This window comes from Trematomus bernacchii, unplaced genomic scaffold (assembly GCF_902827165.1).
Source record: "Trematomus bernacchii unplaced genomic scaffold, fTreBer1.1, whole genome shotgun sequence".
Lineage (NCBI taxonomy): Eukaryota > Metazoa > Chordata > Actinopteri > Perciformes > Nototheniidae > Trematomus > Trematomus bernacchii.
The window spans coordinates 3,829,934-3,846,985 of NW_022987588.1; the positions used below are offsets into that span (position 1 = coordinate 3,829,934).

Below are 17,052 nucleotides of genomic sequence, written 5' to 3' on the forward strand. Positions count from 1 at the left end.
TTGGTGGAAATAAGGACGATATTCGTGGTGGAAAATGTTTTAAATGTTTTAATATGACATCGTTTGCATTTTAAATACCATCAAGGAAGGATGAATCAATGTGAAGAGGGTAAGTTTGAAAAACTGAGGATATGCGACCGACCTGTCTGTGTTTATCCGTTACTCACCTCTGTTACAATGTAGGCTACACACAACAGGGCTGCTTCAGTAAATCATAACTTATGTTTTAGTTTTCAAATAAAATATGTGTAATGTAGCAGGGTCGCAGGATGGCAGACTGTGTTTTGAAGTTGTCTATGATGACCTCAAGGGCTCAAAGCAGCTTCTCTCCCGTAGTGTCTTTAAGCAACTCTTTTAAATCCCCTGTGAGCTCCTCCCTGTGGAGAGGGGCATGCAATGTATATTTTCGGCATGCATACATTGTAGACACCCTGCAACCCCTCCAAATGTTAATAATTGACCAGATATATAAGTATGGCAACCTTCTGTTTATATACAGGTAAAGGTTTCGTATTGATAACGTTTCCATGATTTGGGTTGAGCAAACTGTCTGAAATAACTTCTGTCTGTACGCTACTTCATCACCACTGTATTTCCAGATGGAGAGTCACACACCTGAACTCTGTGTAAAGATCTGAGAAGGAGATGATACCAGAGACCACAGCTTCAGCTGCAACCAGGGCCTCAAAGCAGAGGTAAGAGGTTTTTTTGTATTCTCTAAAGTGGGGGAATAACATTTCCTCTTCTTCAAATTGTAATTCAAGTATAAAAAGTATAACCAAACTCTTTTTTCAGAATTAAAATATGGAGCCTTCAAGGTCCACAAAGATGATAACTTTTATAGTTTTTTGTTTTCTCCACTAGCAATGATTTGTAAGCATGTTATTAGTGTTTAACAGTATGTGGGGCATTTCAAACATAAAAAGTCATTATATTTAATAAGTTGATCATGTTTCATGAAAATCAAAGTAGCTATAGCAGATACATAAGAAACATAACTATAAACAAGAATTAGATTTTCTATTCAAGTCATTAGAAATGAATGTTTTGACTTCCCAGGAAGAACTCTCATGATGAGGCGAACTCCTCCGCAGCTGTCAATCAATCAGAGGATGAGTCGGGGAATGAGAACAGACAAAAGAGTGCGGTAGGTGTTTCTCTGTTCATCATTAAACAAGCAGGGTCTAAGGTCTGAGAGCAACTGTTCAGGAGACGAATAATGGTAGAAGAGCAGTATGACAATATGAGGAAAGCTATTACAGTGAGAAGGCTCATTAGTGCCCAGCTGGAGGAGTGAACCGCCTGGAGTCTGACTGACTCTTGAATTTGGATCTTGACTCTTCAAAGAACAGTGCTTACACAGAGGAGTTTGTCATTCAGATATTTGCATTTGGCTTGTTTATAATAACTCATATGATTACTGCTTTATTTTGTACCCGCAGAGACGGAGAAAGAAAGCACACACAGGCTCAGAGAATGTCAAGCGCAAACGTGCTAAAGCCAGTGGCAGCAGCAGAGCAGGAGGCAGCGAACACGTGGAGGCTGTCACCCTGTTCCAGGTGCTCACCATGGGCCGGGGCGCCATGCAGGTGAGACCAGATTACTCTCACATGGAACATTGGCTTCTGCTCTAGACTGTCTTATTTAAATCTTATTGTGTTAGTAATATCATATTTTCTTCTCCCTGCTCCTTTCCATCATGCGCTACAAACACTGTGTAAAGTGTACATGTTTTGTTTTATAATAATTGGGATGTTTGGAATAAACTAATACATTTGAAGGTCAACACTATTTATCTCAGATGTAATGCAAGAAACATGCACAAAACATTAGTACTATGTCTGTTTACTTTCTTTCTTTATTTATAAAGTTATTTTTACCTATACAACTTCAATATACAAAAAGTATTTGTTATTTGTTATGCTTCCTGTCTTGGCCTGGGAACTCTTTTACTCATGGTAAAATACAAATACAAATGTTTTGGTTCACCTTTGATCTATAATAAAGACTTATTGTTGGTTTCAGCAGAGAGTTTTTTTCAAAAATAACTAAAAACAATGAACTTACCCGAATTATTAAAAGACTTGAATATACAAATTATACAAATTAATAAACAGTAAAAACACAATCTGACTCTTGTGTTGTCTGAGCAGACGGTGATTGATGATTGGATAGAGGCTTACCAGAAGGACAGAGACACTTCCCTCCTCGATCTCATCAGCTTCTACATCCAATGCTCGGGATGCAAAGGCAAGCACACACACACACACACACACACACACACACACACACACACACACACACACACACACACACACACACACACACACACACACACACACACACACACACACACACACATATGAAGGATACACAACCTAAGGTGTATGTTTCCCCCCTGTCTCTCCAGGTGTGGTCACAGCCGAGATGTGTCAGAGCGGAGAGGACAGTGAGCTCAGGAGTAAGATGGTGGAGGAGCTGGACGAGGTAAAAGGTCTTCAATCTGTGTTTCCTCCTGTGTTTTCATCTGTTTCAACCCCTTGGTCTGAAACAGTCTGCCTGTGTGTGCTTCAGGTTTCTGGTCTGCAGTATAAGAAGTTCCTGGCCTTCCCGTGGATCCTCACAGTCACATGGCCCCTGGACACAGTCAGTAGAACCTCCTGCTTTATGGATTTGTCCTGACATTTACTGCTCTGACCTTTCTGTATCAGAGCGTCTCATTCATTATGTAATCGCCCCACTGTTTCTTCAATCAGTTTTAGAACAGTGATCAACATGTCACCTAATTGGATTTCCTATATTAAATACAATCATATTTGAAATAAACGTACCCATCACCCTGACTACAGAAGCTCTAAGAGGCAGGTGAGGATTTTATTTGTGGTGATCCATCCAATAGTTTTCTCTCCTGTCTTTAGGTTAACAGTAATGCTACTTAAGACTTCTGTATTTTAGTCTCTTTTGTACCCGTTTTTATCCGATCTTTATTATGAACACCTTTGCGCTGAAAGAACACAATTCCTCTGCCCTGCTCAGTACTCTGTGAGTATCTTCTCTAACCTGATGAACTAAATAATGTCTGCCCTTCACGGTCTTTACTCTCTTTTATTTCCCTCCCTCCTCTCTCTTTAGGATAATGTGGACTATCCTCTGATACAGTCTGGACCGGAGGGCCGCTGGTTCTTCTCTGAGTTCTGCGACTTTATGTCGGTGCTGGTTTCTCAGTGTCAGCACAGCGTCATTTTCGACAGCTACCTGATGAACACCCTCATCTCACTACTCACAGAGCTGTCAGACTCTTTAGTGCGGGCTTTCAGACACACCTGCACACTAGCAGGTAATGAAATAGAAAACACACACAAACAGATACATAAATCCATTCAATAAACTAATATGAGCTTCTTGGTTCGGATGTCCCTGAGAAGCGGTGAAGCTGCTGAGCTCTCTGGTTGCCGTGGCTTTGAGCCTGAGCGTCGGCATTGAAAACAGTCAGAAACTGTACGAGGTGCAGAAGAGGAAGACAAGGCAGAGAAGCAACGTGCAACACGAGAGAATAGAGAAGAAAGTCACAGAGGTGAGACACTTTGTATCTAGTTGAGGATGTTATATTTGCTCTATAAGTAATGTCTGCCTCATTGTGTGCCTGTGCTCCTGCTCCTCAAGCTGCAGGGGAAGAGGGCGGAGATAGAGAGCATGATGGACATCCTCTTTAAAGGAGTTTTCCTGAAAAGATATCGGTAAGTGTTTCTCTGACATGGTTGGTTTCAGCGTGGTTTCAAAGTGCCTTATCTTATTGAGCACGTGTGTCTGTGCAGCGACGTGCTTCCAGAAATCCGCTCTATCTGTATGGAGGAGTTGGGTTTGTGGATGAAGCTCTACAGTTCTGCTTTTCTCAACGATAGCTACCTCAAATACATGGGCTGGATGATGCACGACAAGGTAATCAACAGGAAACATATGATGTGTTATGATGTGATCAGAAGATATAACAGAGATATCTTTGGGAATAATAGATCTTTGACTGTCTGTTGTCTTTGCTATGAAACCAGTAGTCACAGCAAGTTGTCACAGCATTACTCAAGTCTCTGTTAGTACATTTTTCTTTTTTTAAACTGTCTCTGCTCTGACATTTTCATCATGTTTCAGATTCCAGATGTGCGTCTCAAGTGTGTGTTAGGTCTGCAGGGTTTATATGTAGATCCTCAGCTCCTCCCTAAACTGGACCTGTTCACCAGCCGCTTCAAGGTAAGCTATTCTGCTTAAAGTTGCGTTAAGGGATTGTGGTAACCAAGGCAGAAACAAACATTTTAATTAATATTTGTATATGTGTGTACACTCATGTAACATTGTTTGTGTTCCAGGACCGGTTGATCTCCATGACTCTGGATAAAGACAACGAGGTGGCAGTGCAGACCATGAAGCTGCTGCTCCTCATCTCCAGGTGAGTCTGTTGTTCTCATAATTATTATCCCATCATCTTTAAAGTTTTCCTACTATTTGTATTTGCATCAAACTACTCCTGTCTCCTCAGAACATCAGATGATGCTCTCAGTCCAGAAGACTACCAGCAGCTGCTCCAGTTAGTTTACTCCTCACAGCGCCCCCTGGCGGCCGCTGCAGGCGAGCTGCTCTTCTCACGGTACGGTCACCTCCATCCCTACAAAGAACTAACACAGATTTAAAAAACTGTTATTTAAAGTGTGTCCGGATGTTATTGGTCTCGTCCAGGCTTCTCAACACTGCAGGCCCTACATCTGACACTGAGGATGAAATACATAAGGTGGAGGTACATAAACAACACACATCCAGACTGAAGGCTCTGCTGCAGTTCTACCAGGAGTCTGAGGTGAACATATTCTGCCTGTTTAAATTCAGGGCTGTGGTTTTTACTTAAGAAATTGGAAGGAGTAAAACGTCTCTTTTGTCTTCAGCTGCACAAACATGTGGTTTACCTGGTGGACAGTCTGTGGGACGTTGGTGCCGCCCTGCTGAAGGACTGGCCCACTCTCACATCCATACTGCTGCAGGACCCCTCCTCACAAGGTCCAGGTAAGAGGGATGTGTGTAGTTGTTGGCAGAATGATCTTTAAATATCTTAGACAGTGGATAGTGTCACATGCATGAGGTCTACAGCAGTCATCATCGTGTGTGTGTGTGGTGTGTGTGTGTGTGTGTCTGCAGGCCTCACTTGTGCACAACAAACTGTGCTCGTTGAGATCTTGGTAGCGTCGGTGCGTCAGGCTGCAGAGGGACCATCACTGGCAGGAAGGAGTGGAGCAAAGAAGGTCAGTAGGAGAGCTTTTCCCTTTTTTATGATCAGGAAAGTATTAAAACAGTTTACATACAAAAATTGTACCTAAGAACAGTACTTTAGTAAATATACTTGGTGGTGCTACTGATAACTGTAGCGTCACTAATGTGTAATGTAAGCCACTGAAACATGCTCCAAAATAAATTATATTTGAATAAACTGGTGTGTTGGACTTAATGTTTCAGGTAATGAATGCTAAGGAAAGGAAAATCCAGAATGATGACTGTACCAAGCTCACTGATCACTTCCTCGTGGTGCTTCCAAAGTTACTATCCAAGGTATTTATTTTGTAATACCTAATATAATACTAACTATATTCTGTGGATTACATTATGATATTGTTTGTGAAGTTTTCAGAGAGTAGTGACTGTGTGGCCTCCCTGATGAAGATTCCTCAGTTCTTCCTCCCTGAGTGTCCTGACTCTGACAACACACAGGTCTGCATCACAGGCTTTCAACTCACACACACATCACAGGGAGCATTTATGACAAATGAATGGGATGACACAGTTCCAATACTTGTTGAAACCAAGTATTGGAGCCTTAGTGTGATATTTTAAGAACTTTCCCAACCCGCTGTTATCAATATGATTAGTTAATTCCTCCTCGTCCTCAGGCAGTATCGGCTCTGACGGCAGAGATGGAAACAGTTTTGGAGCACCACGCTGGTCCCTCTGTTCTGGAGGCGGCTGCCCGTACGTCCCTCAGTCTGAGTGGGGGGGGGACGGCCTCCAGCGCCACAGCCCGAGACGCCAGAGACTCTGTGGTGCAGAGCTGGGTGGATCAGCTGACAGCACTGCTGGGGGACGCACTGAAGGTGAGGGGGACTGTCACACTGTAGGGACAAAGAGATGGTGATGAATGGATTGAGACTTAATGTCTGTCATAATCCTATTAGCAGTCCAGATCGTTTGAAGAACACTACATTTCAGGAACCCCTTTTGGGATCCGAAGAAAGTTACAAATACTTCAACATTTTTCATATTTTTCTCTATTTTTTCTTTTTGGTAGAGATTATTGCACATGTGTACCTCTTCAAGCCGTATTATAGTAGACATAGCTATGTTTTTTATTCTAAAAGGTACCAAACCGGTTGTATGCTTATAATTAAACGCCTTACTTGACACGATTACTTATTATTTGCTATTCCTCTGTTGTAGGGTGACAGTTTCTCTGCCGATGAGGAGAAAACTGGAGACATTTTAGCCAAACTGAAGAAACTCAGAGCTTTCCACAAGTAAGGTTTGAGAGCAGTTTGAGCTGACAGCATTTTGCCAGTGATGTGTATTTATTTGCTGTTCATTCTGTGTTTCTCTGTGTTTTGTAAGCTGTCACAACCTCCTCAGGTGGAACCTGTTTGAGCTGTTGTCTCCTCTCCTGTCAGTGGAGAGCAGTGAGGGAGGAGCACCGCCTGAGGTACCTGCTCTGCTTCTTTAAAGTCAAGTTTGTACAAGTGTTATGGATTGATTTATCCACAATCTGTCTTGTGTCTCTTTCTCTCTTCTTTATATGTCTGAAGGTGCTGCTGGAGGTACTGCAGTGTCTCTCTTCCTGCATGATCTGGTCCCTCAGCACCAGTACCGACACATTAACCTCCAGAGTGAGTTACATCTGTTGCACTCGGGCTGATGTTTTAACTAGTGCAATATTAATGAATTTAGAACTAGTACAATAAGAAATGTGGATACAGAAACAGTTGACTGACTGATCAGCAACTGTATATGATAAACATGAAGCAGTTCGGTCATCCTTAAAGCAAAATTGTACTACTAAAATAAAAAACGGAAAAATACAGAAAAATACATTTTAAGATGTAATCTTAGGCTCAGGCTCTAATTGCTGAAATTCTACCATCCACACAATTAACAGATTAATTAATACAATATTCAGTAGATTGTGAAACAAAATTATACAGAGACTTGATGAAATGGTATAATGTGTGTTAATATGTTAAGCAACAGAAAGAGCTTTAAAGTAAGACTGTATTTCGAGAGGCCCATATCAAATGAATTTTCTTTTTAAAAGAAATGCACATATTTGCAGGAAAATGCTGCACTTTTGTCACCTATCAATATGCCTTGTTTGTAAGCCCTGTGTGTGTGTCTGTACATAAAAAACTATCCGTAAATATGGTCTTGTGAAATCATCAAATTATCTGTAGGCAAGATAATGTGACGTGTTTGAATCTGTGTGTGTGTGTGTGTGTGTGTGTGTGTGTGTGTGTGTGTGTGTGTGTGTGTGTGTGTGTGTGTGTGTGTGTGTGTGTGTGTGTGTGTGTGTGTGGTGTGTGTGTGTGTGTGTGTGTGTGTGTGTGTGTGTGTGTGTGTGTGTGTGTGTGTGTGTGTGTGTGTGTGTGTGTGTGTGTGTGTGTGTGTGTGGGTGTGTGTGTGTGGGTGTGTCTCAGGAGAAGGCCGTGGCCCAGAGGCTCCAGCTGCGTCTCTTCTGTGAGCGAGGTCACCACTGTCTCTCCCACTCTGACCCCAGGGTGCAGCAGCAGGTCAACTGATGTTTTAAAAAATCATGGCACATTTTACTTTTTCTTTTTTTCTCGTCTAACATCCTCTCTATTTTCCATGTCAGGCCTTCCTGGGAGTCTGTGACGTTCTGACGGCTCACTCCTTCCAGCTGCAGGTGTGGGACCCCAGCTGCTTCGGGCCTCTGCTCTACACCCCCAGTCCCAAACTGCAGAGGGCGCTCTCCACCTTCGTGTGCATGCACGTCTTCACTGGACCAGACTGTGAGAGCCAGAGCGGGGGTGAGACATCTACATGATTACATGAAGTGTTTATATTACATCATTTCTTTATTGCTGAAACTAGATGTTTCATCGTCACTGTGCAGGATGATTATGTGCTGAGGCTGTTTCTCAAATGAATCAGCTTAACTGTGTTCCTCTGTGCTCACCTACAGTTAATTTCAAGACTTGTACGAACAAGCATAAATATCTGCATATTAATAGAACCAAATACAATTCAACAAGCTCATTAGGCTCTTTTTCTGTGGATAAACAAATAATAAGTTGACCTTTTTTTAGCATTGAACAGTTATATAAAATATAAACTATGTGAAAAGTTTAGAGGTTTACACATCTGAAAAGTAACACACACTATTTTTGTTAAGGGCCACAAAAGTTTTGGAAACAACTGGTTTAATTTAAACAATATATCATTTTTGGAAAAGTAAAATAGCAATCTGATGTAGTGAAGAAAAATATACAATATTTCCCTAATAGAGTAGAAGTGTAAAGTAGCATAAGCTGAAAATCCTCACGGCTAAAACAAGCTTTAGACACGCTCTGTTATGCACTTAGGAGTCACAAATCCTGCAGGTCCGACTCCACACATCCGAACAGCTGCCTTCCTATAGGTGTGTGTGTGATGATCATGCACCCAGGAGTGTGCGGGACCCCCAGCAGAAACACAGTGCAGAGTTTACTCAGCAGATGGCACTCTCACTCTGTGGAGCTCAGCCTCCTTCCCTCTGAAGCTGTGATTCAGTGCAGCTGTTCTCTGGGTACAGACATGCAGATCTGAAATGCACGGCCACACATCAGGCCTGATAGCTGACTGCTGAGCTGCCTGCTGACTGTAAACTGGGTCTGATTTTACCACCTGACCTAACAAGTGATCCTCAATTACAAAGGAAACCCTGTTAATATCCTCACTTTGAAACTGGCTGTACTAATTTGTAGTAAAGGATGTTATACTTTGTTTTCAAAGCCATGCTGCTTGTAAATTGATGACAGCAGTGTGTTCCCGTCTGATCTGAAATGAGTCAAACAAGATTGACATGTTGGAAATACGTAATGTTTTCTTTGTAAAGTCCTGCAGGTGAAACCTATAAATCCATTGATGGCTGACTGTCACTAAAACATTTTATTATCTTTACAATAGCTTTACTTTCCGAGACATATTGCATCCAAATGTGGGATCGTCCAGAGAAGTCAATAGCGGTCCTGGTGGGAATCTCTTAAATGTTAAACAAATACAATACAGGATTATTGTTTTTCGAACATGTAATAAAAAGCTATTGTTTTATTGGATTTGCCTGGTAAGGGTTTTGTTATATAGGCAGTGTTTTCTATTAGCTGCTGGATCAGAGATCACTCGGAGGGTAAGGGCCCCGAGTTAAATCATAAAATCAGGGCAATCTCTTTCCGTGAGAAAATTCCATTAACTCTGGCTCACCTCTGAGCCTATTTTATTACCCTTGTGAAAGATTGAAGCCACATGGTGTCACAACCATAACTCTAGTCTTATGTTATCTTTGATTTCCACCTGCTAAAGCCATTGTCCTCAAACTTACTAAAACACTCTGCTTTGTTCTCTTAGTTTCTGTTATATGATTTGTTATGATTAATCACTCTCTTCCCCTTCTCTCACCCTCGACCACTTCACATCCAACCGCACGCTTCATCTCCATCTGGCTTCCTCAGTCAGTGGGAACTCTGAGGAGGAGAGGCTGGAGGAGCTACACAAACGCAGAAATATGCTGGCAGCCTTCTGCAAACTCATAGTGCATCGAGTTCTGGAGATGAGCATGGCAGCTGAGGTCTTCATTTACTACATGAAGGTGAAGCTTAAAAAGATGGACAATTTGGAAAAAAGGCTAATCAGCTTTCCTGCCAAAAGTTAGATTGATACCCCTCTCATGTCTGTAATAATATGAAGCTATACCCAACCGTTGGTTAGCTTAGCATAATGACTGGAAAGAGCTAGTCTGGCTCACTCCAAAGGTGATAAAAACCCACATCTGTTCGCATGTGATCATTTTAAGATCGGGGTAGACTGGGTAGTCACCCAAGATCTTCAAATGATCAAGAAGAAACAAGCCGTCATAAAACAGCCACTTGTGTTTTTAACACTGTAGTTTTGAATATATTATACAAACAACATACTCAATTTTAATTACAGGCCTTTAGAAGTGCAGGTAGATACATGTTATTACCTTCCAACAGAGTCAGGTTAACTGTTTCCCAAGTTAAGCTAAGCAGCTTTTGGCTGTAGCTTAAAATGTACAGTCTGGCATCATCAGGTTTTGATCTAATAATTAAACTCTTGGCACAATAAAAAATAAATAAATAAAACCCTTCCTTTAATACAAGTATCAAATCAAATCAAATCAGGTTTTATTTATATAGCACATTTAAAAGCGATTTTTGGTCGAGCCAAAGTGCTGTACATGTAATAAAAACACATTACTACAATCACAATAAACGACAATAAGTTACAACAGATATATATAAAAAACAAAATTAAAATTAAAACACAAGGAAAAGTCAGGAGTCGTGCTAAGTATGTGCTACATAGCTAACTTCTCCCTGTTTGTTCCAGTACTACAACGAGTTTGGAGACATCATCAAGGAGACGATGTGCCGGACCAGACAGATGGATAAGATAGAGAGCGCTCGCACTCTGGTGCTCTGCTTGCAGCAGGTAGAGGAAATACAAATATGCACATGTCCTGTAACTGTGCTCATTGATTGTTAGGATTCATTTGCTGTTTTTTTTCTGTTCTGTTGTGACATTTTGTATGCTGCTGTCTAGGTCTGTCTGGGATGCTGAATTTAAATGGGAATATTCCTGTTTGTCCTCTTTCCTCAGCTGTTGGTCCGTCTGAAGCGTGAGCAGGAGAGCGGGGGGGCTCACCCGGGGGTCCAGACCTTCACCAGCATCAGAGAGCTCGCCCGGCGCTTCGCCCTCAGCTTGGGGGACCAGTTCAAGTTTCGTGAGTGTGTCGTCATGATCCACAGGTTAGCTGGGGCTCTGTCGCATTACCTAGACTATTGTTTTCACTTTTTCTTCTGCCTTAATTGTGAGTTTTGTATTTGCAGGAACGGCATAGAGTTTGTGTTCAGCGAGTTCAGTCAGACGGCAGAAACACCTACTCCGCCGTACCTCTCCTACCTGCCCATCCTCAGTGAGTTCTCCAGCAAACTGCTCAAACCAGACAAGAAAACAGTGTAAGTGCCGCGCGAAAAACATACAGGCTTACGAACATGTTTTTAAAAGTGGCTCTCTGAAAGTTTTGTTGCTGTCTGTGCAGGTTCTCCTACCTGCAGAAGCACACAGCCGAGAAGGTTATTGACCTCAGGGAGGAGAGCTGGCAGCCGCTCCTCTACTATCGAGCCTCCCTGCTGGCTGCAGCTGAAGGGGAGGATGCCGCGTCGTACGTTAGCTCTGACAGGAAGTACCTGCCCAGTCGCTCCAAACTAAAACTAGAAGGTGCTAGAACTAATTGTCAAATCAAGCACATAAGTGTTGTGTTCTTAAAGGTCACCTATTATGCAAAATGCACCTTTTCATGTCTTTTGCACATAAACATGTGCCCTGATCATAGACTGTATATATAAAGGTCCTGATCCATGTATTATATAAGCCTGTCTGAAAATGAGCTGATCAGATTTTGGCCACTTTATGATGTCATAACGATTTTTTTGGCTTGTGTAACGTAAAAGACAGAGAATCAGCACTTTTGAAACAGGGCTGAAACAGAGGGGTTTATGGGATGCTACAATGCATGATCTGTTTGGTGTTTGGAGCCAAACACTTCAGAGACATGTTTGTATATATCTGAGACCTATAATATATTGATGAGAAACAGTATAATAGGGGACCTTTAATGCAGCCAGCTACATCATGTTTGTCTTTTTCTTATTCCTTAAGGATTCCCGTTGAGCCCTTCTGACTCCAAAGTAGCTAAGGTTAGAAAGTCCAGCTTCAGTCCAAGGTGAATTGATTATGTCTAAACCAGTGACACATTAGATCTCCTCCACCATGCTCATACTAATAACTGTGACCTCCTGTAACTCCTCAGCCATCAGGAAAAGACAGCAGACACGGATCCCTTTTCCATCCCCGTGGAGCCTCCTGCAAAGAGATCCAACATCCAGGGAACTGTCCTCAGCATCCTCAACGAGGCGGACGACCACACTGTGGAAGTTGAACTGTAACAGTTAGTTTGTTGGAGGATAAGACCTCAAACATTTCAAGGGGGCTTTCCTTTATTCTGTCTCTGTAATTATGTGAGGAAATACCGGCAACCCATCCCCCTCTACAGTCCTGTTAATACAGGTTTGTTTAAATACAGTACAATATGTTCAATATAAGGACACGTCTGCTACATCCAGATTGTTTTTTGTATCAACAAATCCCACGAAAACACTTCAGCCAATAGGAATTTATTAATTGTGCAGAGAGAAGCTGATATATTCTATTATTGTGCCATAAATCCACATTTTGCACAGGATTGTTACACATAAATAAGACACATTGCACTAAATCACATGTTTCTACATTGTAAAGACATGGGAATTGTATTTGACTTTGAATCACATGTCCCCTCCGGCTGCTGGAAACACTGATTGGAGCAACACATATGTATTTATCCACAGCAGACAAATGCACTTTCACTGTTGATTTAGTTTTATTACAGAGCCTATTCAAAATAGGCACATTTATACATTTCTCATAAAATGGGCTTAGGGCAACACATACAGGCTCATGCAGTCAGAAGGACTTCAGTATTTTTCAAGGGGTTTGTTAAATATATAAAATAACACTATATTTATCTTTGTTTATCCAATAATGTCTCAAATTATTTAAGTTAAGTGTTTTTTATTCACAGACCACTTTCATTTGAGGACCAAGTGAATGAGTATTTTTTAAGCATTTTTCCCTAAATACATAATTTACCTGAATGTTACGAGTGACATTTGGATCACACTGAGATCCAAAACATGAATATTATGATATTACTCAGTATTGTAAGAATGTTGCTTTATTGTCATGCCTGCCACTTTATTATAACTCCTTGTTAAGGTTTGCCAAACATTCCTTATGTATTACAGTTATTAATTTAAATAAAAAAAGTCAATCTGGTACATTTCTCCATATATTTAAATTGTTAATTTGTATTACTGCCTTACAGCTTGTCCCACTTTACACCCATGAAGTCATTTCCCAAGAGGGTCAACATCTGTATTTAGTTTAGTCTAAAATAACATGACTGAGCAGCTGCAATTTTAATCTAACAGACATTTATATGTATAGAGCATATCAAAAACAGTCTGTACTAGATGCTTTAAATGAAAAAGCACAGTCCATGTATTTACTTTTCCATTAAAAGGCTTTATTATTAATTTAAAGAAAAGCAAAACATTTTAATATTGGTTCCTTTTGTTCTGTCAAAGTACATAAAAATGAAGTACTTGGTAACATAGAAAAAAGTCTCTAAAACAATTTCCCGAATCATTTACAACACAGCAAGCACCAAATAAATATTTACAGGTATTTATAAACTCTTCTCTAATAATTTAATAATAACCCCATCTCACAAATACAGTAAATATATGTAATAATGAGTGCAGACCTGTACAAAATACTGTGTGTGTGTGTGTGTGTGTTTGGCAGTGTGAACTGTGTGCAGCAGGCTTGACGGTGGTTTGTTTGGCATCTCCTCATTTCAACAAACACCCATTCATGAATTTACAGTCTTGTAGAAAAGCTTCCATTATGATCACTGGAATGTAACACTAGCCAATGACTTCAGATGATAATTAGTTCAAATCCCGAATCAACCAATCAGAATGTGATTTAGCTCATGAATAACACGATACTGATTTTCAGATGAGATAACACTCGCCCCAGATATTTTTTATACAAAGCATTACACAACTTTTCCTGTGTCCACGTGTGTGTGTGTGTGCAGAGGTCTAAACGTGCCGCTTGTTACACCACAAAGTCAGCTGTGATGACTTCTGTAAGCGAGGCTGGTGAACATATTTAAAACATTCGGTAATTTGAGCAACCACCATCTGCTCTGATCATATTTCCTGTCCAAATGTGTGATACTGTGTCCATTTTTCCCAGCACATCTGACCCCACCAGTGCTCTGTTCACTTCCTGTTTATTGAAGTTTGTCCTGAACCTGTGAATCTGTCTTGATGAGATTCATCCACTGCAGGTTGGGCTGTTTCCTGGAGCGCACGGCACTCGGCAGGTGAGAAAACACTACAGGATCACTCAAAGTCATCTTCATATTCATATTCGTCCAGGTTGCAGTGTGGACTGGGAATCTGAAAGAAGTGTCTCTTTGTCAGACCCAGCTCAGTGGAGATGTGCTGCCCTAAAGGGCTCAGAGGATTTTCATACCTAAACAGAAACATAGAGGAAAAGATCAGGGATCATTCAGACAAAGTCAATGTTCTCAATTATAACACTCAAACTGTTTACATTTGGAAAAGCTAATTTGCTTTCCTGCTGAGAGTTAAGAAAAAATAACCAGTAGCTGCTTACAGGAGCATAGCAGAAATACTAGATGCCTCTATGCAATATTGTGCCAATATTCATAGTGGCCAACCGTGTAATTACAACCATCCCATTGGCTCATACTATGGTCTTTCTTATGCTAAGCTAATATAACTAGCAGCTTCATTTGAACTATACTCATACAAGAGTGGTGTCGATCTGTTCTTCTTACTTTTAGCAAGAAAGCGAATAAGTGTAATTCCTTAAAACAGACAGGAGATTTTGAACTGGAGAGAACAAAGGAGCAACACATGACGGTACGGACAGAGATGGTGTACAGTTCTTCCTCAGAAGTGGAAGTTTAAAAACAGAAACCGTCTGGTTCCAAAACACACTCCCAGCTCTGAGACATGGCCACACACACACACGATACAGTGCCGCCTGACAGAAGGACTACCTGCTGTCAGCATCAGATCGGACGGGAGGGGGATAGGGGAGCCAGGAGTGGGTTTAGGACTGGACTCACAGAGAGGAAGAGGAGGGGGACAGTGAAGTCTCTGCTGCTGACCTGAGGTCTTACCTGCTCCGGTTAGCTGCCTGTCTTTAGAAGTTGGTGGTGTTCCTAAAACCACACAACATACCTGTCAACAGCCTCATCTACCACTGACTCTCTGAGGGTCTCTGCTGCGGGACACAAGGCCTGACCTCTGACCTGACCCTCACTGTCTCACTGCACAATAGACCATCTAAAGAAATGTACAATCAATTAAAACTCTGCATTTCCTGCCGTGTGATGTTGAAAGTTCTGCCATAAAATGAGGCTATTTGTGTTCTGCATATACTGTGAGCCCTCATAATAACAATACATTTTTGTTATTACAATATGTAACAATATTCAGGGACTCATTTATAAAACTTCTGAAGAAATATACTTGGGAATGCTTTGTAAAGCCATAAAATACATCAAACCATGAACAAACTCCTATTAACCGCAGACAGACAAAAACATCCATCCACCAGTTTCTAAAAAAGATTATAAATCCATGCATTAAACTCAATATGTTATAAGTAATTGACATGTTAAATGAACAATGCTATATACTATTGTATATAAATAGGGTTGAAATAATAGTCATTGGTCAAAATGTACTAAAAAATAAAAAATATATCTGCTGCTGGAAGACGAGGAAAATCAAAAAGTTTGATTAGTCGAATTTCAAGTTATAATGAATAGCTTTTATTAGGGGTTATGAGTTAGTGTCAAAGTAAAAGAATTACATAGAAAATAAAGGACAGTTTTAGTGGTTTAATGAATCCAGCCCTGGACTTACGCGTCGTTGCACTGATCGTTGGCGGCCTCCTCGGCCACCAGGATGTCGTACTCCTCCGCAGCGTACTTCTCCCAGTCGGAGAACTCCTGGCTCTCTGTCTCCATCTCCTGAAAAAACACCACAAGAAACGTGATCCCCTCGACCTCTGACAGAAGAACAAGTTGTTTCTGTCTCGCATCGTCTGACATCCTTACCCTGATCACAGAGAACGGGTCCTTCTGCTCGTGGTCCAGGTACTTCTCGATGTTGAAGAACGTGTCGAAGAAGATGTGGGACAACTTGCACCTCTTCAGGTCCCGCAGAGTGATCTTACCTGGACGGGATAAAAGATCACTTTAGACAGCGGCAGAGGATTTATGGCACAGGGATTATAAAAGTATTTAGGATGCCTCAGTACAAGGTTTTAGTCTGACGTTGCCATTCACTCTAGCTTTTCAAAATGGGCCTGAGAGTTATACAGAAGTGTCTCAGGGATTATGAGTGTGATCTCTTGTCTACTGATTAAACTACAAAACAGCTGGGCCACACTACTTCAAGCTAAAACTGTTGCCAATATTTTCTTTTATTTCCATGAATTTGTCAATGGTATTCGAATGACCTGCCTCATCTGGTCTCTAACATGTTAAATAATAAATAAATGTGTGTGACAAGTTGTAAGAGTTTACTGTCAAGTTGTAAAATTGTTTATACAATACAAATCCTATTTCTTAAAGATGTAAAAACAGAAAGGAAGCAGCTTTTCAGATTTGAAAACCTTAAAATGTTTGGATTCAATGATACAAAACAAATGACCGTGTATTCAAACATTTTTTTATCTGGATGAACATGTTGTTAGCCAGCCTAACCTCTCATGCAGCTGTTTAAAAGGCTTTAAGATTTCAATGTAACTTCCACAGCGAGCCTGGAGGCTGATGCTAGCTCATACTAATTCAAAAGGCGATTGATTCTTAAATTAAACTTTCAACCCAAAATATATATTCTATGTCATGCCTGAAATGAATGGCCGTGATTTGAATATCTTTGGAGCCCTAAAAAAAGTCCCTGGTTCTGCTTCTGAAAGTTCTGTATTTCCTGACAGTGGCATTTTAGACTGGGTTGTTTATGAAAACTCCTCTAGACTCATCTGATCTGCTGTTAACTGGTCATCAGTGTAATATATCCA

At 40.9% G+C, this 17,052-nt stretch overlaps 2 protein-coding genes across 8 annotated transcripts in view; one reads left to right on the forward strand and one right to left on the reverse strand.

Annotated features, from left to right (window-relative positions):
• Positions 1–13,191, forward strand: si:ch211-269e2.1 (cohesin subunit SA-2). 5 transcript variants are annotated; one of them, XM_034128717.1, is made up of 32 exons: positions 1–109; positions 600–695; positions 1,060–1,147; positions 1,443–1,589; positions 2,154–2,250; positions 2,411–2,487; positions 2,575–2,646; positions 3,133–3,337; positions 3,426–3,574; positions 3,664–3,737; positions 3,816–3,939; positions 4,147–4,245; positions 4,362–4,441; positions 4,532–4,639; positions 4,729–4,846; positions 4,932–5,049; positions 5,182–5,285; positions 5,497–5,589; positions 5,662–5,748; positions 5,928–6,128; positions 6,472–6,548; positions 6,640–6,727; positions 6,831–6,911; positions 7,716–7,808; positions 7,892–8,066; positions 9,747–9,883; positions 10,645–10,746; positions 10,915–11,063; positions 11,145–11,273; positions 11,357–11,535; positions 11,977–12,040; positions 12,128–13,191. In XM_034128717.1, the coding sequence occupies exons 2-32, from the start codon at positions 646–648 to the stop codon at positions 12,261–12,263; spliced, it is 3,501 nt and encodes a 1,166-aa protein (XP_033984608.1). In that variant the 5' UTR covers positions 1–109; positions 600–645; the 3' UTR covers positions 12,264–13,191. The 5 variants fall into 5 exon arrangements, with proteins under 5 accessions (XP_033984608.1, XP_033984610.1, XP_033984609.1 ...); XM_034128719.1 differs by having other exon boundaries at positions 6,658–6,727; XM_034128718.1 differs by having other exon boundaries at positions 3,670–3,737.
• ppp2r3b (protein phosphatase 2, regulatory subunit B'', beta) overlaps positions 12,476–17,052 on the reverse strand; it is a 24,405-nt gene continuing 19,828 nt past the window's right edge. For all 3 annotated transcript variants that reach the window (XM_034128723.1, XM_034128722.1, XM_034128724.1), the window contains 3 exons: positions 16,085–16,203; positions 15,891–15,997; positions 12,476–14,463 (listed from right to left, as the gene is read on the reverse strand). In XM_034128723.1, the coding sequence (XP_033984614.1) occupies positions 14,331–14,463; positions 15,891–15,997; positions 16,085–16,203 (359 nt within the window). In that variant the 3' untranslated portion in view covers positions 12,476–14,330. The remainder of the gene's footprint in view (positions 14,464–15,890; positions 15,998–16,084; positions 16,204–17,052) is intronic.